We start from the raw sequence: 25,665 nt of genomic DNA, 5'->3' as shown, positions 1-25,665 counted from the left end.
CATTTCAGAAAAAATTCTCCTTTTAAAAATCAAAAATGTTACAGTTGTCAAAACTTTCGACACAGGAGTTCACACTGCAGAACAAAAGTATGAAGGGCAAACATATAAAGTGCTCCCAATTGACTCCCAAATACGGAAATTTGTACACTTAAAAGTAAACAGAGTAAATATTAAATGACAACTGGATACTGGTAGTGACATTTCTATCATTAATACTGAGATGTATTACAGGTAAACCTATGTTAAGAAAAACAGCAAAAACTGAACATGGTGTGATGGGGGACAAACTACACTTTGTAGCTGAAATGTGGAATAATGTCACATTTCAAGGAAAAACTTGCAAGGTAAAAGTTTTTGTCATAAAGAATGCAACCAATCTGTTTGGTACCAACTATTTGGAATTATTTGATTTATGGGATCTCCCAATAAGCCAGTACTGTAAAAAATTAAATGGCTGCCCCATCAGTGAAAAGAACTCAGCAGCTGAATTGAAGAAAAAAATTAATTGAAAACGTGATGTGTAATGTTATTCATGAACTGCCAGTGACAGCGCATAATATAAAAATGAAATCCACAGAGAATAATTACATTACAAGAATGAAAGAAATGTTGAAAAATAAGCAAAATAAAAATATAAGTTTGAATAATTTTTCACTATGTGATGATGTTTTAATGTATGCACAAAGAGTGGTAGTGCCAACTGCACTATAGAAACAAGTGCATGAATTCTACAGTAGACACCCAGGAATGTTGAGAATGAAAGCCTTAATGCGGAGCTATGTATATTGGCCAACAATGGACCAGGACATTGAAAATTGTGTAAAGTCATGTAGAGCTTGTGTGCTAGCAGCCAAAGCACCACCAATGAAATACTAATTGTGGCCTGAGATGGATAGCTTGTGGTCCAGGATACACATCGATTATGCTGGACTGGTGAATGGCACATACTATCTAATCGTTGTTGATAGCAGTACAAAGTGGCCAGAGGTATGCAGGTGCAATAAACCAACTGCAAAACAGCAATAAAGTTCCTGTATTTGCCCAATACAGTGTTCCAGACATGTTGGTATCAGATAATGGAACACAATTTACGGGTAGTGAATTCAAAAATCTCTTCAAAATACATTCAATAAAACATATTTTATCTCACCCTACCACCCATCCCCAAAAACGAAAGGAAATACTAATAGAAGTCTGCTATGACATGTTTGAGGTGTCAGTACCAAAAGAGATTGAGCCTCATAGACGTAGCAGTAGAAAAAGGAAACGAGTGCTTAGAGATAATGCCAAAATGAAAAACATATTAAATTTTTTTAAAAAGTGTGAGGGAGAGGTGCTGTAAAAAAGATGTGATGAAAGACATGATGCCCCCTTGCGAGAAATATATTGGACTGAGTGATTATAAATAGTAGCAGTTGAAGTGAAGTTTGTGTGTTAGTTGGAGTTGAGTTCATAGTGAAGTCAGAAGTTGGTTAGTTCATTTGGAATATTGAGTGTTGGTTTGTGAATAGATTGTTGGATCGTTACATTGTTATTATGGCTACATAGTTATCTTGTTTACTGTTACTACTGGTACAGTGTATCTAAACCATCCGTCACAATACATTTGGAGACCAAGGCTACAACAAGTAATAACAATAATAATCCTTTGATGGAATTCATAAATATTTTAATGCATCAGTACATGCATCTCCACAAGTTACATGTTTTTTAAGATCATAGTCTGCATTCCTGAAATGATTACAGTACAGACATAGTATCCCTGAACACCAGATAGATCATGTTCATGCAGTCATTTCTTTGGGCAAAATAGCATTAATGGACATTTAAGTGAGGGTTGCTTACCAATTTTGACCAATGAGAAGGTTGATTGGGATATGTGGGCATTTCTGTGTGTATCTGGTGGGGAGGGATGGAAGGTGATGGAAAGAAATGTAGGAATGGTATTATGGAATACACACACACACAAACACACACACACACACACACACACACACACACATGTATATATATTATAATTGTATTCATAATTATAACAAGGGTTTGGCTTGCGCTTCACCACTGAAAACTAGATGTCAAAAGACACTATTGCCACCTTAAATTCTCCGAGAAAAACACACTACATATAGGCTAGTAGAAGAAAGAAAATGAATTACAACTTTGGTTAACTGCATACATGATCGTGTTTCGGGCTTAAAGTAATAAAAAAAACTTTACCTTTTTGCCGTCATCAGTGTCGGTATACCCAGGCATATATATGTGAGTGGCTTCGGATATGCAAGCAAGCTGCGCTTTTGCTTATCTTATACCCATCGAGACTCGTAGATATATGCTGCGAAGTAGAATTCATATCCTTCTCTTATAGCCACATATAACATTAATTATTATATATTACTGAATTATTCTATAACCAGATGCCTTTCCTATTGCTAATCTTTACTTGTACAAGATAGTATCAAAAAGTTCTCTGACTAGTTCTGTAGTGTGCCAACAGATGGCAGCATGCTGTTGCATGCACAGTGAGAGCCAGCAGTGACCCTCATGAGGCAGTGTGCTGAGTGACATCACAGTGTTTACTTTACAAGTTGTGAAATTTGTGTTTTTGTGATCACATGTATGCTGTAGTCTGTGATTTTGTCATGGACAGGAATAAAGACCCAATGTAAAATTTTGTGTTAAAACTTGAGAAGTTAGCTACAGATACATTGAGCATGCTTTGACAAGTTTATGGTACTGGGACAATGGATTGTAATGGGACAATGATTCGAGTGGCACAGGCACTTCAAAAGTGGAAGAATATCCCTGGAAGATGATGAACAATCTGGAAGACCTGCCACAAATGTCACCCCTGGAAATGTAGTATTGTGCATTGAGCCAGACCATCAACTGTGAGTTCTACTGTGATGTTTTGAAGCTTTTGCGGGAGGACATTTGGTAAAAGTGACCAGATCTGTGGAGTGTGAAGAATTGGGTTCTTCATAATGACAATGCACCCTGTCACCATGCTATCCTCACTTATGAGTCTCTCACTATAACCAACAAGGCATCACTTCTGCACCTGGCCTATTCACCAGATTTAGGACCTGCAGGTTTCCATCTCTTCCCCAAGATGAAAATGCAGCTGAAAGGTTGTGATTTTAATATGTTTCCAAGATTCAAAACAAATTACAGAAGATCCTCGACTTGCTTATGGAAAATGACTTCCAGGTGGGATTCCAAAAGTGGCAAGAATGCTGGGACCAGTGTATTGCTGGGCAAGGTGATTATTTTGAAGGAGATGATGTTAAAATTGAAGTAAATAAGTTATTTTTTGTTAAACATACCTAGTTCGGGAACCTTTTGATACCACCTCATATATCAAGTATAGGAATTTTCATTCCACTAGTCTTTGAAAACATTGAGCTAGAGGACACTTTGTTGATAGAATTATCAACTGCTTTTTCATGTAAACTGGAAAATATAAACATTCTCACACACACACACACACACACACACACGCACACACACACACACACACGTGTATATATCTACTTTATTCACTCAGAGTGCATAGCATTGGTTGGCCTGAAGCTATAGTAGAAAACACATGTCTAAGGTGCTGCAATAAAACTAACATTGAGACCATGTAGTTGATAAAATAACTTCTTAATCACATTGCTTGCATATATATGTACACACACACATGAGATTGGGCCACATGCTTAGACATGCTCTCACACACCAATAACATGCCGAATGCATGCTGCCTAAACCACTGTCCAATCAGAACAATACAGCTAATGGATAGCATGTGGCTGTGTTTTAAATCCAATGTAGTGTACCAAATGATGTGCTCTTGTGGAACAACATACATAGGATCAACCAGAAGACAACTTCACCTTAGAGTGAAGGAACATCTCCACAAGGCTGCACCACCCAGCACCATGTTTCAATACCACCAACACTGTGATGGGAATTTCTCCACCTGGATACTGGCAAGGAGACAGATGCAGTTAACCTCAGAATCATAGAGTTATACTTCATTAGGAAGAAGGCACCTATCCTGAACTGCCATAATGAGTTGGATGCATGGAAATACATCTCTTGCTTCCAGGATCATTAACCAGTGCTAATAATAGCCATCATCAGCAAAGAACAAGAACAAATAAGAATTAAGAATGCCTGATGAAGAATTGTTGATTCAGAAGTGCTAACAAGATAAGCTGTAACACCCAGTAACAAGTCACATGTCACATTTAGGCTAATCTATCTATCTATCTATCTAGCTATCTATCTATCTATCTATCTATCTATCTATCTATCTATCTATCTATCTATCTATCTATCCATCTATTCATCTATCCATCCATCCATCCAGTTATCCACCCATTGACCTGCCTTTCTGTCTGTCTACTTATTTATTTACCAATTTACTTTTACATCTACCTCTATATCCATAAACTTTTTATATATCCTTAATCTTTTACATCCAAGAACCTTCAAAACTTTTATATCCATCCATCTATTATGGAGAATTAAACTTTCTCATACCTCCTTGTACTTTTCTACTTGAATGATAAAGGCACCTCAACTGAGAGGGGAGTGGTATTGAAGGAGGTGATTTATGAGAGGTTAAACTATGATAGGAGGACAGAAACAGATGTCCTGTTGTGGAGGAGATACTTGGATACCCCAGTTAGAGAGAAAGAGGACGGGAGAATTTGGTGGTGAACATGTGTCAGGGTGTACCCTCAAGGTACAAGGTAGGGAACAAAGGTGAAGTTATACAGAGTATTAGGGGGGTGAGTGAACAGGTAGTGCAAAAGGAGAGTGGAGAGAGGGAAAGTGAAGGGGTATGTTAGGACTACAAGATTGGATGTAGCAGGACAGGAGGATAAAACTAGGAGATGCAACATCTATGGTAGAATATTCAAGAGTGAACATGGTGTGAAAACTCATCAAAGCAAAGTTAAGTGCTAAGAGAAACTACAACAATGCAAAACACCTGATACCACCTAGAGTATTAGAATGGTTTGTCGATTGAAGGCAAACTGGGGCAAGGTGGCAAACCAGAGTATCTATGATCTTTCTGATCAACTTCCTCAGAGTGTAGGAAGAATCAGAAAGCCTAGAGGATTTTAAGAAGATAGCATAGCTGAATTTTCCACCAGTGGCAAATCAAAGATGAGCTCAGTTGAATGAAGATATGCACATCATTCTGGACAATATTCTGAAAAGTGATGTAACCAGGAAGATAAGGACCATGAAGCAAGTTGTGTTCCAGGCATATCAAAATACCATTGGCATAAAGGAAAAAAAATTTAGAAACTGTATGGTCTCAGTAAGAGGTAGTATCAAATCACTGAACTGAGAAAAGAGCTGAAACAACTGACAAAAGGGTGAAAGAAGCAAATGAAGAGAAAAACAGTTTTAAACTAGCTGAGCTCAGAATTATGGGGAAAAAACTGCTTTAAATTTGTAATCTGGTAAAAGCAAAAGAGAGAGAGAGAGAGAGAGAGAGAGAGAGAGAGAGTGAAAGCAAAGAAAGGCTTTTTTAACAACCCATTCTTGTTCATTCTAGTTCTAATTCAGAAAGGAAAAAAAGTGAAAAGCTTATGTGCTCTAAGCAAGAAGCAGAGAGTAGATTGACAGCTGTGACCAGTAACATCAAGAGAAACATTTTACTAGGGGACTGTTCTTTCCAGTTGTCAACATCCAAGCTACACATCCCTCCTTTTAATATGGAATACTTCATTGTCAATGATGTAAGGGCAGAAGTGGAAAAAGCTTGGGCAGGATATTCTCCAGAGCTATGTGATACCACATCCAAGTTCTTCAAGAATTGCTAACTGATACTGATGAGGCTTGCCAAAACTTCTACTGATGATCTGGAAAAAGAAATGGAAACTCTGGCTGTGGTCACTTGTGGAAGGCTGCTTCATTCCAGAAGAAATTTGGTAGGACTTGACCAGGTTTGAGAGATCTTGTTAAATAGCAAAGGGGAGATCTTTTGGTCCATCATTGTCAAATATTAGCCACATTTCTATTCCCTATTTTGGACACACGAAGGAGTTTAAGGGTTTTCTGGATGCCTTGAGCATGTATCAGTAATCAGTCAGATCATTTAGCAAATAAAAAGATTAGAGCAATGAAGAAGAGTGATATTTGAATCAGATGTTCTAGGGCACTAGGTGAAAGCCAACACATGCAAATGCCCCAAAAGATCCTTACAGAAGTTGCCAAGTAGATAAATTGGCAGTGAGTTAAGGCCAGACATCACTAGCCAAGATTATCAAATTCCTAAAGAAAAATGCTTAGGCTTCCTAGACAAATATAGTTGTGGAGGACCCATTTTTTATTTTGCATAAAAACTCATCAGACATCTTTTCAGAAGAGGTGATGATAATATCAGTCTGGCTAGACATTGTTATTCTGTTCAGGAGTATAAAAATGCTCATCCCAGTGCATTGGGAAAACAGACTTGACATTTTTCATCAACTTGGTTGATGAGGCTCTTAGTAAAGGATGACATGCAACCTCATTTTCCATTGCAATCAGCTGCCATGATTTCCCAGGGAAATTTGCCATCTTTCTCACCACTGCTGCCAACTTACAGCCAGTCTTCCACCACCCTTATCCCCAGTGCAACTTCTGCAAGACCATCATTTGGATAGCTGTTGCTGATAGCACAAGCCTCAGACTAATACATGGTCACTGTCCAGCCAGCTATTCAAATGGTAGAAATTATGTAGACACACATTTCTTTGACTGTACCCTTCTGAAGAAGGGCTTTCGTGCCTGAAATATATAAAGGTTTTCAACTTTCATCTCTGCATTGTTAGAAGCTTTCTTCATTTCCATTATCATTTATTACTCTACTTTTGTGCTACAATGCTTCAAGCAAACTACAATGCTCTTCATACACACACACATGTGTGCTCACTCTCTCTCTCTCTCTCTCTCTCTCACACACACACACACACACACACACACACACACATGGGTGCAGCTGTGGTTGTGTGACTAAGAAGTTTGCTTCCCTACCACATCAGGTTTAGTCCCACTGCAGGAAACATTGAGAGAGAGTATCTTCTGCTATAGTTCCAGGCTGATTAAAGCTATTTGAGTAGATTTGGTAGACAGAAACTGAAAAAGCCCATCATATATGTATATATATACATGCGTGTGTCTCCTTGTCTTGACATCATGTAAAAGTTGTAAACAAGTGTCACCATCACATAAGCAGTCTTCCATGAAAATATGTTTAGGCATGAAGTAATATTACCTTACCTGGAAACAAGTGACAGGAAGAGCATCTGGCTACAAAATAGTACTTTTGTCTAATCTATATTAGCATGAAAAAATGAATGTTAAATGAATGAATATATGTGTATATATTTTATGCATGCTATATGCCTCTGTCTTTGAGGAAATATTATTGCTCATATAGGTATGAACTAAACTGAGGAGATAACTAATTTTATAAACTACATTATATATTCAAAATGCAACAAATGACAACATAACTGTGTCAAAAGCAACAACAAAACTAAATGTGATGAGAAGTGAATTTTAACATTCCAAGTCACCACCATCATTGTCTTCTTTCCAGCTACTACCACCCACCCTCTATAGCAAGGTACCTATGCCTGTCTTCTCTATCATACTTTAACCTCTCAACATCTGACATAATGCTACCTCCCACTCTACTACAACACTACTCAGTCAAGGGGTCTTTTCCTTGTCTTGCAAGTTACTTTATGACCTTCACTAGTGCTGGTTGGGAAGGGAATCCAAATGTAGAAACTATGCCAAAACAGACATTGGAGCTTGACATAGTTCTCTGGTTTGTCTGATCCTGTCATCTGTTCAATCCATGTCAGCATGGAATACAGATATTAAATGATGATAATGATGATGCAGAGGTATTTATTAATAAAAATAGCCATGGTATATAACTGAAGTAGTTTTGTGAGTGCCAATGCTCACATTTATATGCACCTAGTAAGCAAAGTAGAAGCTCTCATGTCATGTGAGAGCTTCATTTTGTGTAATGTTCTCTACATTCAATGCAGCTTCATGCAAAAATTAATGAATTTTCAGAGAATGGTTGTCTCAGTCATGTTTTCTATTGAATTCATGGACTGCTATATATTGACTCTCTGCTCTGTTATTATACAGGTAATAATTTTAGCTAGATATCAAGAAGCCCTCCTGAAGTTCTGAAGTTTCTTTACATACTTTTAGATGCATTACAAATATGTCTTTTTGCATATATATTTTTATGTTAAACATACAACTATAACAATTTTATATTGGTGCCCTCTGACTACTGCATCAGTTGTCATTAGCATGAAAACAATTTGATTTATGGCCTGTGAACATATACATTGATATGTGTCAGTACAATAAATGAAAGTATGAAAAATGAAAATTGACAGTTGTTTTTGTTGACGATAGTTTCTCACTGGACACATAATGAATATATATTCAGTTCATGTAACAGAATCTAATTACTTGCTCAGACTGAGGCTTCATAAAATTGCTGTTCTAAGTTTCCCATTACTATCCTGTTAATCACAACGCCTGATGAAATTGTATTGTTTAAGAACTCTTGGGATTCAGTATATTTTCCATGGTTAGGTATGATGAAAAATGACACTTTTAACTTCTGTTGCTTGGGGATAAGTAGCATTTAAGATACTATCCTATTGAATGTGTAATGAGTAGTCTGTTATTTGTTGGTGTACTAATTTTGTAGAGATTACTTTTGTATTATTAATATGATTTTAGCTCATCCCAGCATGTATAGGATGATATTTGGCTTGTAGTTAAAGATTATTCAGTATGCATGCTTATTTACAGGTTTTCATTTTGAAACCATCACATGCATTTTGTTCAGCATCTCAAAGAGATTCATGGGAATGTTATATTTCTCTACTAAACAGAGCAGGTATCCTTTTAATCTGTTTTGCTAGGAATCAATGTTATAAAAATTGATGTATTGTAACTTGATCAACAAGATCAGGATAAAATATCAGAAACTTTTCATTTATTTTCTCTTTAAAATATTTAGCTTTAGCTAAAATTATAGACTCAGATATAGCTACATTAAAAATCACTCTGATAATATTTTTACATTTTGATTTATGCAGACTATTTTATTGTTAGGCTCAGAACATTCAGTCATATCTAGATATTTTTAATGTTATATAAAGCTGATAATTGGATGTTATATTCTGTCATTAAGATACTTTTGTAGAGATTACTTTTGTATTATTAATATGATTTTAGCTCATCCCAGCATGTATAGGATGATATTTGGCTTGTAGTTAAAGATTATTCAGTATGCATTCTATTTTGTTAATCATATCTAGTTTTTCACTGAATTTTAAAGTTGCTCTCTCTAATTCTTCTTAGTAGCTTTAGGCATTGAAGAAAATAAAACATGAGTATTTGATGTACAGCACTTTGCCTTTCACATGCAGACTGTATAGATGTGGATATTAACAAACTAGTGCTTTGGCAGAAATTTTCATTACAGCATGACAACTTTCAAAATTGTTATTAGTTTAGTGTTTTCCATTATCTAGACAGCCTAAATGTGTTAGGGATGTTTGGAAATATTCTAACTAGAGTAAGAAGGAGAGTAGAAGTCCTGGGCGCTGAAGTATGTAATAAAGCAAATAATGTTGCTTAATGGTGACACACAGTTAATGAATGTTGGAGAGAATGAGTTGGTTAAAATTTGTTGGATTTAACTTTCATAAAATGAGTAGAACTGCATGATGAGCTGAGAGATTGGATGACCATTGAATGATTCAACACGGTGGAGTAACTGTATAATTATGAGTCTGTATGTGATACAAAGAGATAGTAAACATCAGACATAGGAAGAAATAGTGAAGTTAAATTTCAGCATCTTGGATCACTGAGACATGATGATGTATAATTGAGACAATTGGTTATATGATATTTGGCATACCTATTTACCTTGTGTGAAAGAGTGATCATTAAAACTAAGATGATAATGATGTACCAAAAGTATATATACATAAATTCATGTGTCATCCTCTACAACAACTCTCTAAATGCTGTACCAAAATTCTACTATCTGGGAAACATCCTGTCAAACAAGAGAGTCCAATAATAATAATAATAATAATAATAATAATAATAATAATAATAATAATAATAATAATAATGATAATGACAATAATGATGATGAGGATGATGGTGGTGGTGGTAGTGGTGGTGATGGTGGTGGTGGTGGTGGTGGTGGTAATGATGATGATGATGATGATGATGATGATGATGATGATGATGATGATGATAATATACATATATAAAAAACACCTGTGCCAGTACTGCATAAAAGCACCCAGTACACTCTGTAAAGTGGTTGGCATTAGGAAGTATATCTAGCCATAGAAACCATGCCAAAACTGACATTGAAGCCTGAACAGCCCTTCAGCCAGTCAGTACCAGTCAAACCGTCCAACCCATGCCAGCATGAAAAATGGACGTTAAATGATGATGATGATACATACATATACACATACATTCATGATACATACAAATATACATACATATGAGTGTTTGTGTGATACATGTGTGCATCTAGGGTGAAATGAGTTCGCAAGAATGGAGAGAAGAGCAGATGTCAATGCGGGATTTGTGGTTGCTTTTGGACAATTCATGAGGCACTCATTTTCCAAGTTGTTGAAGATGATGATGAACAGTTGTATGGTTTGAACTAAGCTTTATCGCCAATTCTTCAGCTGATAATGCAGAATTTTCTTCAAGTAATGCCTCAAGGAGTTTATCATCAAACTCAACCAGACAACCTGTTCAATCTTCATCTTCAAGGCTGAAATCTCCACTTCTGAATTTTTCAAACCATCTTCTGCAAGTTCCATAAACTGAGTGTATGTTTCGAGTTGCTTCAGCTGTAGAGTTTCCTTTTTTGTACTCATAAAGCATTATGTCTCAAATGCACTTTGGATACTTCCATGTTAGAAAGGGTTTTAATCTAAGAAATTTTAATTCTATCATTCTGTAAAATAGTATTTAATTAGTGTAAATGTACATAAATGCATTTAAATAATTTTTAATTCCATTAGACATTCTAAAATACTATAAATTTCATTCAATTTTAAAAAGGTAAAATTGGACAGAACCTATGCGATGACTAATATGTACTTAAATAAAGATATTGTATTTATGATGTACATTAACTACATTAACTAACACACACACTTATACATGCATATAGATTTGTAACTAAAATATGCACATGTATGCATGCATATCTTTCTGGATGTATGTGTACACATGCAGGATTGGTATGCTAACTTGACTGAAGTGAAACACACTGCCTTAAATTTATAGTTGCTAAAAACTGAGTAATATGTTTATGAAAATATAACTTATTTATCACTGCTTGCTGTAAGAAATTTCTAAAATATTCTATAATTGATTTTCAGAAGCACTACCGGTACGGTGTGTTGAGTACAAAGTTGTATCATTCAAATTTATCAATCATCCACTACAGTGTATTTTTCCAAATGTGCCGAGCTCATGGCATTGGCTATGATATCAAGGTAAGAATTTGTCTTTGGTGACATATATATATATATATATATGTATCAGTGAATAGTAAATATGTAGAAAGTGGTGAGGTGATGGGTGAAATTCCTAGATGTGATGATAGTGATGTTAATGGTGGATAAATTTGATGTCAGTGGATGTGGTGGTGTGATGTTGTGCTCAGTAGGACTAACGTTTGTATGGATATGATGGAGTTGTTTGGTTTGGTCAATAAATAAAATATTAATGGAGTGAACTCCTTGGATATATTTTTTCTGGAATTGAAGAGATGACTTAATCTTGTAAGTTTCACCATTGTCGTTGTTGATGTTTTCCTTGTGATATATATTATAAGATGGTTAAGATGACAGAGTACTGAATTACTGCTCAAATGGCCTCTATATAAAGCAACACACTTTCTAATATGACCACCCTACCACCACCACCACTTATTCTTTCAATGATTCATTATATATCATCTAATTGGTGTAATGCTGAATTGCACAAAATTTTCTAGAAGTTTGTCATGTGTATCTGTGATGTAGCAAACACTAAACATGCAGACATAAACCATTAATTGTAAGTATTAAACTAACTGCATAATGGTTGACTTATTTGATCAGCCATGAGGAAGCGTGAGGTTTGATTTGTGTTGGGAAAGTTATTACATTTTCATCTGAATAGTATTCTTTAAAAATGAATAAACTTTAATATTTATCATCATCAAAATCATTGTCATCCCCTCTAGCTCCATAACCATATGTATGCGTATGTATGTGTATGTGTGTGTGTGTATATGTGTATAACTGATCATATTTAAGCTACTTTTGTGTACCCTTGGTTCTAATGACTAACCAATGACTGATTTTAGGCAATGACTAGTGACTGAGATCTTTGGAAATATGCTGTGCTTGAGAAGACTCGGCAAGCCAAGTGAGACCATAACCTGTGGCCTATGCCAGGGGTGTAACCAACCCACTTATGTGTACTTTTCCTTCATTGGACACTAAACTCTGCTTGCGAAGACCTGTTGAGGCAAGTGAAATCGAAATTAAAATCAAATTCGATGACAACACCACATGACTGGCATCTGTGCTAGTGGAGCGCTAAAAGCACCATCTGAGCATGATCGTTGCCAGGGTCACTGACTGGCTCCCATGCCAGTGGCACATAAAAAGCACCATTTGAGTGTGATCATTACCAGTGTCGCTTTACTAGTAATTGTGCCAGTAGCACGTGAAAAACAATATTCAAGCTAGGTCATTGCCAGTGCCGCTGAACTGGCTCCTGTGCAGGTGGCACATAAAAAACAGCGTTTGAGAGTGGCCATTGCCAGTACTGTCTGAACGGCCCTCGTGCCGGTGGCACATAAAAGCACCCACTACACTCTCGGAGTGGTTGACGTTAGGAAGGGCATCCAGCTGTAGAAATTCTGCCAGATCAGATTGGAGCCTGGTGTAGCCATCTGGTTTAACCAGTCCTCAGTCAAATCGTCCAACCCATGCCAGCATGGAAAGTGGACGTTAAACGATGATGATGATGATGATGATAATTTATTCAATTTGCTTCTATCTTTAGGTGATATCTTTATGATATTTGCTTCACTCTCCCTAGTTATGGCCTTTATAATACTTTACAATTTGTTATAATCCTATAAATTCTTTCAACATTTATTAACATTGCTGGCCTATATAATTATTTATAATTCTTATAAGTTCTTTTAACATTTTCTTAAAACTCTCCACATGGCGCAGGAATGGCTGTATAGGCACAGGAGTGGCTGTATAGGCACAGGAGTGGCTGTATAGGCACAGGAGTGGCTGTATAGGCACAGGAGTGGCTGTGTAGTAAGTAGCTTGCTTACCAACCACATGGTTCCACGTTCAGTCCCACTGCTTGGCATCTTGGGCAAGTGTCTTCTACTATAGCCTCGGGCCGACCAAAGCCTTGTGAGTGGATTTGGTAGACGGAAACTGAAAGAAGCCCATCGTATATATGTATATATATATATGTGTGTTGTGGAGGCGCAATAGCCTAGTGGTTAGGGCAGCGGACTCGCGGTCGTAGGATCGCAGTTTCGATTCCCAGACCAGGCGTTGTGAGTGTTTATTGAGCGAAAACACCTAAAGCTCCATGAGGCTCCAGCAGGGAATGGTGGCGAACCCTGCTGTACTCTTTCACCACAACTTTCTCTTACTCTTTCTTCCTGTTTCTGTTGTGCCTGTAATTCAAAGGGTCAGCCTTGTCATACTGTGTCACACTGAATATCCCCGAGAACTACATTAAGGGTACACGTGTCTGTGGAGTGCTCAGCCACTTGCACGTTAATTTCACGAGCAGGCTGTTCCGTTGATCGGATCAACTGGAACCCTCAACGTCGTAAGCGATGGAGTGCCAACATGTGTGTGTTTGTCTCCCTAGCATTGCTTGACAACCGATGCTGGTGTGTTTATGTCCCCATCACTTAGCGGTTCGGCAAAAGAGAATGATAGAATAAGTACTAGGCTTACAAAGAAGAAGTCCCAGGGTCGATTTGCTCGACTAAAGGTGGTGCTCCAGCATGGCCACAGTCAAATGACTGAAACAAGTAAAAGAGTAATTTTATATTATTATAGTAGTGATCTAATTTATCAATAATTATGTGACAATATTGGTTGATAGAAATGTTGAAATTCATGGTTTTCATTTTTCTTTTTATTGAGAATATAAGTTGTTTTTCCTTCTCTATTAATTCTAGCCTTTCAACTTGTAACTTCATTACAGCTATATAACTGATCTCTCTAAATTTTGATATTTACCTAACATAAATTTAGATATTTCGATCTTTATGGTGACATTGATTATTGCCTAAATTATTTTCATTAGTCTAGTATACACATTTATTTGTTTGTTTATGACAATGTCATCTTCCTGACAACTGTGTTGTCTCCTTTCTCTATTACAACTATCTTACTTTGTTTCTGTTTAAGTATTTGTAGGTTATGGTCGCTGGCACTTCAATTATGGATATTTCTATATATTAATTATTTTATTTTTCCTTTCCCTACTTCTTTTCCCTCCCAATTCTCTGAAATTTTGTTGTGACCTTCACTTTTCTCTGGATTTTTTCTCAAATTATTTTCTATGAATTAGCCTTGATATTCTATTAGTTCTTCAATAATCAGTCAGAGCATTTAATTAAGAAGAACTAAGTAAATGAATAAATAATATTGAAATTTATTAACCATGTCATTCCTTGGATGTACTAAACAAAGTAAATGGCTTTTGAGAACAATGTTAGTTAACTGTCTTCAACTATGTTTTGATGAGGTCAAATGTTATGCTTGATGCTTGCTATCTGCTGGTACATAAGCTTGTTTTGCCAGTATCATCCTTTATGAGTGAGGTTGTGAAGTATAATGACATCTTTAGAATAGATATGCCTTTTAATTACTCTATAATTTACATCCTTATTTTGCTATCTATTCATGTGATTAACATATTATAGTCCCACCCATTTCACATTTCATAAGTATTGGTAATTCTGATTTAGAAATTTACTTGATGATCTGTTGAGTAATCAGCATGTTACCGCTTACTTGTATATTTGGTGAGCCTGATGAGTTGAAAGTTTCATAACAATACATATTCTTATGGATGTTGTTCTTACTACATAACTGAGTGTAGTATGTTTATGTTGTAATAAAGACTCTTAATGAAACATTTGTATCAGTACCAGATAATCCACTCATCTGTTTTTATTATGCTTATACTTATCTTTGGATACTTTTGGGTGCTATTGAAGGTGTGGATTACCAAGCAATTGAACTTATCTTCATTGATGCCTTCCATTCTGTTAATGAATTACTTAACTGTCTGCTTTGCATCATTCTGGTCAGCCATTAATTGTGGTGGGCTTTATTTTGATATGCCTTGATCCTCAATAGATCCCCCCCACTTAATCAAATATGTATGGATTTCTGCACATTTGTGTGTGTGTGTGTGTGTGTATTTGAGTCTCTTTTCTTTGTCATCAGGTGATAGCTAAACACGAGTATCACTGACATGCAAATGGGGTTCATTTCCAATCTTCCATAAAAACAGGTCATGGGGAAATATTGCCTTATTTGCAAGCAGTTGAGGGTTGGCAACAGGATGGGCAGTCAGCTATAGAAGACCTACCTCACCAAATTCTATCTGACCCATGTGAAGATGGAAAAGTGGACATTACAATGATAATGATGATTTCTCGACAATGGAAAAAGAGCTGGTTTGTAACTTTCATTGGAATTTTAGCATCCACTAGATCAGTGGTTCTCAAACTTTTCAAAACATTTTATGTGTTAGTCCCCTTATAGTTTCTTTGATGATTCATGGTCCCCTATAAAATGCAGGATAATCAACATGGAAAAATATGACATACATTTGTGTAGCATAATTTCCGGACTATGTACCACACTGCCCATAGACCCGCAACCCTGAAAACCACTACTTAATCCAGGCAATGCCCCATTGGGATACAATAAACATACATGAAAATATGAGGAATCAATTGATCAATTGGTTACAAAACAAATGAGAAATGAAAGCAGTCCAAAAGTATCTTGAGCATCCTTTATTAACAACTGCATAAGACCCATTTATGCCCATTTGGCAGAAAGAAACTGTGGATAATACACTGAAAACTACAGTATATATTTGTACATGACAGTGGTTCTTGGACTTTTGGCATCACCTTCCCCTTTCATCATGTTTGGGATGCTATTCCTCTCCATTGTCCAGTCACTCCTTGTATTGATTATCCAAGAGGTGCATTTCAACCAATTTAGATCTTTTTCAGCAGAAAAAATATAATAGCATCCCAAAATGTACAGAAGTTTCTGCTAATTGGACCACTAGTATGCACAGAAAACCACAATTTTAGTAGAAACAGTCATCTCCTCCTCTCCTGAAGGTTTTTCATCCTTTTTCCTGAATCTCTGATACATAACATGACAACAAAAGAAAAATTATATCAGAAATTATTTATTCACAAAAACAGACCATCTGTCATTTTATTTACAGCAAAGTAACCAGCTCTTCTATGTTTGGCTCTGTTTTGGAGAGGGCAGCCCTCATTTCTGGTGTGATATCCAGTCAATTTTGTGACTTTGTTTTGATGGCAAGGCAAGTGGAAAATATGGTCTCACATTCATTGTTGGTTGGAAATGGCATCAGTACTTTAAGAGGCATCTTTGCAACATCAAGATATGACTATGCCATTTCAATCCAAAAGTCAGAACAGTGCATTTTATGGAAAAAAACATTTTGCATCTCAATCATAGATCAAATCAATGAATTGCTCTTGAATTAAATTGTCTCCTGTAGGTAGATTGCTAACAGAGAGTACAAAGGGGTTCCTGATAAAGCAGAAGTATTTGTCAAAGTCATGAAGATCAGGAAAATAAAGAGAATATTTCTCTGCCAAGTATTGACACATGTTGTTTCATGAGTTCAACAATATTTTGTCATCGATTTGAAGCTTGTTTTCATCAATAAACATGTTTAGTTGAGGAAATGATGCAAAGTTCTTTCTATCTAGCCTTGGGTGCCAAAGTTCAAGCTTCATTTTAAAAGCAGTTAGTTTTATATGAGAATGAAACATGGTTGTATCTTTCTCTTGCAGTGAAAGATTCACTGACTTGAATATGACCACCAAAAATGCCAAGCAGATCAGAAAATGAACATCAGAGTATTTGGCATGCAAATCTGGCTTGGCATCTTGTAAAAAATCATGGACATATTATTTTTCCTCTCAAAAGCCATCTCACTTCTGAGTACAACAGAAGTGTTTCAAATTCAGAATCACTTTCTTTGCACAACTCAGCAAACAGATGGGAGTTGAGTGTGTTCACTTTGATGATGTTCACTACTGTAATCACTTAATTCAGAACATTTTTTAACTCATCAGGCATGGTTTTTACCATTAGTGCTTGTGCAGTGTGTATCTATATTACCTGGGGATTTTTCTTTCATCAAAGTCTGAAAACCGGAATGGCAACCAAGCATCACCGGAGCGTCATCAGTGCACATGCCAATGATATGGTCCCAGTTGATATCATGTGCCTCAAAAAACTTGTTCACTATGTTAAATATTTCCCTTGTAGTTGTTTCTGTGCTGAGGGTTTTGCAAAACAGGAATTCATCCTCCAGGTGTACATAACGATAGATGCAAAGTTGGGTTAAGTTGGCAACAGCTGTTGTTTCATGAAGCTGGATCATGAAAATGTTCAAAAGTGAGTTGTGAATCTTAGAGATCAACTGCGACAGAATGTTATCAGCTCAGATATTCATCTGCTAACAGTATCATTTGAGAGAGACATGCTTTGGCTTCTGAAGTTCAGAACTTCCTAGCACATTGGATATGATACCTTTGCCAATATTGTCAACTCTTTGCCAATATTGTGAAGTTTTTTGGCAACAGCTATTTTCTTTGAAATTTCACAGGATGCTTTCAAACCAGCAGTAATATCTGGTGAAAACATTCCCATGTCATCAAGTCTGGATTTCATCAATCTGTCGGCTTCATGTCTGAAGAAGTCAGCATCTTTATTTTATTGAACTAAGATGCTTCATTTCAAAGGGCCTCTTTAACTTGCTGGGCTTTAGTGAAGTAGATGCCAAGACCTTGGAGCACAAGACACACTGTGGTTTCCTTCTCCACCAGACTTTATCACAGTAAAACTGAATTTTAAATAAGATTCATCATATCTCACTTTTTTGGAGGCATTATATAAAAAGATAAAATTCAGTAAACCAATTGAATATAACTACATTGTATATTTGTTTCACATTTATCTTATACTACGGGTGTGCATATATGCCTTAGTGTAGCTAGCTTTTGGGTGCACTAATTAACAATAAAGCTTACCTCTCACTATTAATTATGGAAGAAATCCAAAGTGCACATGAGCATTGTTTTGTCTGTAGATAAAACTCCATGAATTAATAACCATTGAGAAGACAGTTCTGTTGGAACATATTGCCATGAAAACAACCATGTCTTATAAAGTCCAGCCACCATGCAGGATGAGAATGGATGTCTGGCGAAGGGCAAATTCATGCGGGAACATGTACTGATGAAGATAATGGTAGCGAGAGACATGTAAACATGTGGATTGCAATAGTGGAGTGGTGAATCATGTGAGCATAGAAAACTGACAGCGCATGCACAATCAACTGTTATACCTGCATATTTTCGATCAGCCAGTCACACTTGTACAACAAGTGTGATTAGCAAATGCGTGTGTCAGAGTGGCATGGGGTCTTTGAGGCCAACAACAAAAAAGGATGATAGCATGTGAAAAACTGAAAGTCTTGAAATTTTTAAACTTGGCTTTCTCAAGTCACTTGTTTCCACGAAACTTCAGCATTCCTTCAGTCCCCCTTAAATCGCTTTACAGTTCCCTAGGGGACCACGGACCCCAGTTTGAGAACCACTGCACTAGATAGCTGTATCTATATGCCTATACATGTGCAAATCTGTATGTTATGTTTTATATAGTTGCATATCTAGACATATGCGTATGTATGTATATGCTTAACTTTTGGAAAGTTTTACATATTTTGCGATATTTTGACAAATCCATTGATGGTTTGTATCTGTAATCTTGTAATTAACTTTCTTTCTGGTTTTGAGAACCCTAATTTCTCAAGATTGGTGCTGAGGCAGTGCCACAACAATTATAGGTATAAATTTAAACTTGTAATCTGAGTAGAGTATCTGTAAATTTCTCAATAGGTCAGTGAAGGTGTTTTCTTTTTCACTGATCTTTCACTTTATGTTGACATTTGTACTCTTTCTTTCATCCAAACTTGGTCTATGGATGCATTTCAACATATTGTGCTTTAAACCTGTTGCGAAAGAGATACATTTAACAGCTGTCTGAATCAATGTGAAACTTCTGCTTCCTTGTTTTTGCCATGTGAGTGGTTCTATTTTGGAGGATCTGTTTTATTTCTGCCAGAGCTAACACTTGTGGTCTGCTAATATCCCCATTATCAACCTGTAGAGTAGAAGGTCAGCTTCTTGTATCTAACAATCAAGTTTTTTCCTGGTGCTTTTCCACTATAAAGTTTTCAAATTACAGTCAGTATTGATGCTGTCTTGGGTGTCAAGCAGGGACAATGTCTTTGGATTTCTTCTAGATACAGAGCATCCTGGTTAAACTCTCCTTTGCTCCAGATTTTTCTACTGAAGGAATCTGTATCTTGTCAGAAAGGAGTCTCTATGATATTTATTGTTTTTCTTCTGCCTTCGAAAACTGCTGCTTATTTTTAGTTAAGTTTGATGTTAATTATTTTTCTTTCAGTTACTATCTTCTGATGTTGGAGTTTTTCATTGACAGCTTTTATTTCCGGTTTTAGTGTGGTGAATTTGTAATCAAGATTTCTTGTTATACTATTTCTATCTTCTTCTTCACATTTTGTTGGTGAGGTATGTAGTGATTTGCTTGTTTGCATGCAATAAGCATTGAAATATGACTGATTATCTTCCATAAATTAGCAATCTTTCTCTCAGTTTTCAAAACCTATGATAATACTTTTTCCATTGTTTTGGTTTTGTCTACTTCCTGAGTACCTCTCATGTATGGGTGACAAGTGGTTGACTAGGCATATAAACAGACATTAATTAGTCAGTATGAGGGTTGTAAATATTCTTCTCCAATTTCATCAGTTGCTCTTAATACTACTTCCGTTGGTCTTTTGCTTATATTTGTTTACTTTTTAGACTAATCTCTTCAAGAGAATATTCTAAAGCTAAAATTGTTTTCTCTTGAAATTTTCTAATGAAAGCATATTTCATTAATATATATTCCTGATTAACCACTGCAATGTGATAATCGGAAATGTTGTACCTACTAGTTATTATAGTAGTAGTAGTTGTTTTTGCTTACGATATGGACTGGCTGATAGAAGGTATAGCTGTAGGAATGTTGTTAACTGTGAAAGCATGTGGTATTCTTGCATCATTCTTCCATTTGTCTGCACTGTTTGAAATAAAGTTGATTTCACCTCTGCTTGAGATAAATTTCATTCAATAACTTTCTCCCTCTGTTCAACAAATGTTACTTGCTGTCACAATTGTGTTGCTGTAAAATAATTTAGCTCTGGGTGCTAATGTTTAATCTATTCATATACTTAACAGTAAGATTTTCCTTTACCCATTTTCAGCAATTAAATAAGTTATCATTGAGTTCATAACTAAAACAAAATGCATTTCATACTATTCTTTATTTTTGAGTTGAAGAATTATGTACATTATTTACAATGGACAGATAGGTGTCCTCACCTTGTTTGTTGTTGTCACAACTTTCAGCTGATGTACTCTCCAGCCTTCATCAGGTGTTCTGGTGGGATTTCGAACCCAACCCTTTATTTAACTAAAGGGGTACACTATACTCATTCCTAAGGTATGTTGCTGATGTTATTTTTCTGTTATTATTTTTTTTAAGTCCCTGCCTGGGATTGAACTTAGAACTCGAATGTTAGTAGCCCACACTCTTATCCACTACGTTTTTAAATTATATGCCCACAGCATATAACATAGTAGATTAGTGCATGGGCTACTAACCCTTGGATTCTTAGTTCACACCTAGGTAGGGACTTGAAAAATAATGTCAACAGAAAATTAACACCAGCAACATACCTTAGGAATGAGAACAGTGTACCCCATTAGTCAAATAAAGGGTTGGGTTCGAAATTCCACCAGAACACCTGATGACGGCTGGAGAGTACATCAGCCGAAATGTTGTGATAAAATCAAACAAGGTGAGGACACCTATCCAGCCATTGTAAATAATACATTTTATAGTCATGATTTCTTCTAAAACTACTGCTAAAATGTATCTGTTTACCTTTTACCATGCTATTTTCCTTCTGTTGATGTGTTCTGCCATGATCTTTGAAGCAATTCTCTTCATACCAAGTTCAAGTCTGAAATGAAAATATTGAATAAAAGGTTCCTTCAGTCAATTCATCAGATGATTAACCAGTTATTTAACAGGGCTGATAGTTTTGGCTTCAAAGTTGGAGATAGTATTCACACCAAATATGTAGCTTGTTGCTTCATTGTATGTATTGCTGCATCCTATGTTTGTAAGCATGCATGTGTGTGTGTGTGTGTGTGTGTGTGTGTGATTATCCAGTTTTATTTCAAGATTTCTTGCTAATAGAGAAAGAGCCGATTTCTAACCTAGATCCAAGGCTCTTTCATTGGAATTTCAATAACACCAACTGAGTATTTTTGTATGTACATGTGCAGATTTGTATTTTTGTTTTATGTACGTATTCTCATGCATACAGTTGCATGGCTAGACATGCTCATATATACTTAAATTATAAACTCCTGGAAAGTTTTACAGATTTTTACAGTTCCAGTGATGCCTTGGATTGGTAGTCTTTAAATCAACTTTCTCCTTTCCAGTTCTGAGAAGCTGAATTTCTTAACACTGGTACTTAGGCAGTGTGTTACTGTTGTAATCCAATGTCGGACTGTCATGACATTCACTCCAGTATAGCAGTATAGTTAGACAAGTAAAGACACAACTATCTATGACCGACTTCTCGACGTAACAGTACTTGTAACAACTAGCACATACCACTTGTTGCATGGGAGGGGTGTTCCATTATTATTATTATCCCCATAACATCTCCCCTTTTCATGTTTTATTTTTTCTTAGGAAGCGTAATTTTTTTTTAATTCCAATAAATTTTTACATCACTCCAGTGATGTAAAAATTTGACAAAAAATCTCATACTGTTACAAATTTAATATTTTTTTTGTTTGGCATCCACTTCCGGGAACTCTGTACATTTTCTTTTTCCTTCGCTTGTGTATCTGGATTCAATTATCTGTAGCTGCGTTGGTACTTGAAAAGTATCATATAGCCATTCCATTGGTTCTTCCATTCTCTCAGGTTCGCTCTCAACAAATCTTTTTTTTAGTTGGTTCATGTGTCATATACATCCCTTTTCTTTCTTGTACCAAGTATAACATTTTTCCTATGCTTTTGGTAATCACACCATCTTCCCAACTTTGTTTTCTGTTCTTATATGCCCTAACAAATAAACTTTCACAAATTTTGAAATATCTTCCTGTATTATCCATTACAATTTTCCTTTACTTACGAATTAGCAATTTGTCGAAAACTGATTTTATTTTCTTTGCAAACATCAGCTCCGTTGGTGACATACCTGCTGGTGTATTTGGATTTGGTGTCACCCAGTATACTCTTAGGAATTCTTGTAGAGCTACCTCATCCATGACTTCCTTATTTGATTTTCTTAAGGCTCTTTTAAACATATTGACTAAGTGTTCTACTTGTCTGTTAGATCTAGGATGATATGGCACAGTAGTTACATGTTCAACAGTGAATGTTTTACGAAAATTGCGTTCCATTGTCAGATACTATTGTGTCTGGGACACCAAATCTCACAAACAACTCCTGTAGGAAGTTTATCATAGTTGAGGAGGTTGGATTTTTACACATACAAATTTCTGGCCATTTAGTGAAACTATCTACTACCACCAAGTAGCATGAACTGTTTAAGGGACTAGTGAAATCAATGTGTAATCTTGATCAGAGAACATCTACTTTTAGCCAAGGTTAACTTTTTATCATCAGTAATTTTGCTGCTGGGGCACATCCTCTATAGCCTTTCACTAAATTTTCTATTTTCTATCCATTTTTGGCCAGTACACATAGCTATGCATTAAAGTTTTCATCCTCAAAATACCAGGATGTCCAACATGGAATTCGCTCAGCATTTTTCTTTTGCAGTGTTTCAAGTATTACTACTTTCTGTGTATACATCAGTACACCATCAAAAATTGAGTATAGGTTCACATGATGGTTTTTCATTTTGCACCAATCCTGTTCCTATTTACTTTTCCTGTTCACAGTATTCCTTTCATTTCTGTTATGAGTTTGTCCTTTTCCTCATTTCGTTTTATGTCTTCAAGGGTCATCGATGATTTGCGTATCACATTCCTCATTACATTTTTTATTTCTCCTTCTGATCTTAATGCTGCAATTACCATATCTTAGAATGGCTCTCAGTGTTTCAGTATCAGTCTGGACAAACCATCCACATGCCCTAGTTTTTTTGACAGTAAATATTCCATTTTATAATCAGAATTAAATATTGTAGTGCCCCATTGCTGTAGTCTATTCACTGTGTGTGCTGGTATTCTTCTTTTAGAACTGTATATCGACAGTAGTGGGCAATGATCCATTTGTAGATGGAAAACTCTTCCATGAATAAATCTATGCAAATTTTTCACATCGAATATGATTGCTAATACTTCCTTTTCTATTTGGTTATAGTTCCTTTCTGCTGATAATAACTATCATGATACATGGACTATAGCCTTTTCATTCCCATCGTTATATTTGTGCAAAAGCAGTGCTTCCACACCATAATCATTCGCATCTGTAGCCAATATAATATTTGGCTTTGGATCAAAATGCATTAACAAATAAGTTTGATGTTAAAATGTTTTCTAATTCATCAAATGCCATCACCACTTTGCATTTTTCTTTAACAAATCATTTGATGGGGCTCTTACATTATGTATATTAGGAATATAAACTTGATAGTAATTTACTAATCCCAAAAATGCTTGTAGCATAGTCACATTATTCAGCATGGGCATATTTTTTATTGCAATTGCTCTGGATGGATCTGGTTTCCATCTGTTTTTATCTATTATCTGGCCCAAGTTTTCAATTTTTCAGAAAGAACTCACACTTTTCTTCACTTTACTTTAAACCATATTCTCTTATTTTAAATACCCTTTTTATGTACTCTATATGTTTTTTGTGTGATTTGCTTTTTATTAAGTTATCGTCTAAATAGGCAATAGCAAGATCACTGTCTGCTAGCATTGTATCCATTATTTGTTGAAATATAGAAGGGACCACTTTTACACTAAAGGGAAACTGCTTAAATTTAAATAAGTCACGGTGTGTATTAATGGCTAATAAGTGTGAGCCTTCTTCTTTGACTTCTATGCCTCCAAGAAATTAACTTACTGTTTTTCTTTTTATGTAGACTGTAGGTGCTGCCCAATCTGAGTAGTCCTTGATTATTCCTAGGCTTTCAAGTCTTTCAAGTTCCTTATTTACCTGTTCTAGTGCCACACTAGCGCCACAAATGGTACATTATGTTTTGGCTTAAATACCAGTGTTACTACAATTTTGCCTTCGTTTTTGTGCTGCAGCCCAGTTCATCACAGAAAGCATCTGGAAATAAATGTTCTATTTTCTGTTTCAGTCCCTCAGTCACATTTGAAACTTCAATTGAACCAACTATATTCGCACACAAAAAACACTTATGGGCATATTCCACAATTTGAACAGTTCCATCCACTCTGTGCTGAATAGATTAGCTGAATTTTTTTGCCATTTTCATTTGGTCACAAAATGTCACATTACACACAAATTCACCTACAAAATACAATCTTTTACCCATAACACTGTGTGTTACTTTTGTAGATTTACTTAACTTTGGCTTACCAATATACTTCCAAGTTTCTTCATTCACAATGTTAATATCACTTCCAGTATCTAACTGCATTTTTACTCTTATATTTTTAATTTTCACATTTACGAATTTCCTCTTTGTCACACTACCATTTTCTTTCAATGACATCTTGCTTATTCCTTTTTCTTTGTTCCGTTTTGTTGTCTTGGTTTTACGTGTCCAATTTTTCCACAGACTTCCACATGCAAAACATGGGTTTATTTCCTGATTTTGTCCTGTTTGTACTGTATTTTAGTACACATTTGATTTCTATTCTGCCTGTTTTGTACTTGCTTTACCTCGGAGCAATCTTTGTGTTCAATTTTCTGTGTCGTGTCTTAAATTTACTATTCTTTCACACTCTTCTGATACTTGTTGTAAGGTTACAGCTTGTTTTGTCCCAGCTTAGTGAGAATTCTTGTTCTTACTTCTGTGTCTTTTTCTACAGTTAGTCCCTGAGTAAATATCAGGTACTTGAGCATGCCTGGCATTAACTCATCCAGTTTGAACTTTTCACATTCTCTGTTAACTCTACCAGCAAGTGTGATGTTG

The 25,665-nt window shown here is 35.9% G+C and overlaps 1 protein-coding gene across 14 annotated transcripts in view; it reads left to right on the top strand.

The window, feature by feature from the left end:
- The window catches only part of LOC106869551 (IQ domain-containing protein H), a 637,089-nt gene that overhangs the window by 590,388 nt on the left and 21,036 nt on the right, over positions 1-25,665 (top strand). For 11 of the 14 annotated variants that reach the window (XM_089360920.1, XM_052972131.2, XM_052972135.2 and 8 more), the window contains one exon: positions 11,466-11,582. The exons of the other annotated variants lie outside the window; for them this stretch is intronic. In XM_089360920.1, the coding sequence (XP_089217046.1) occupies positions 11,466-11,582 (117 nt within the window). The remainder of the gene's footprint in view (positions 1-11,465; positions 11,583-25,665) is intronic. 14 annotated transcript variants of the gene reach the window in all.

Source organism: Octopus bimaculoides, chromosome 12 (genome assembly GCF_046866305.1).
Source record: "Octopus bimaculoides isolate indiv1 chromosome 12, ASM4686630v1, whole genome shotgun sequence".
NCBI classification, from domain to species: Eukaryota; Metazoa; Mollusca; class Cephalopoda; order Octopoda; family Octopodidae; genus Octopus; species Octopus bimaculoides.
This window is presented reverse-complemented; position numbering and strand designations above follow the sequence as displayed.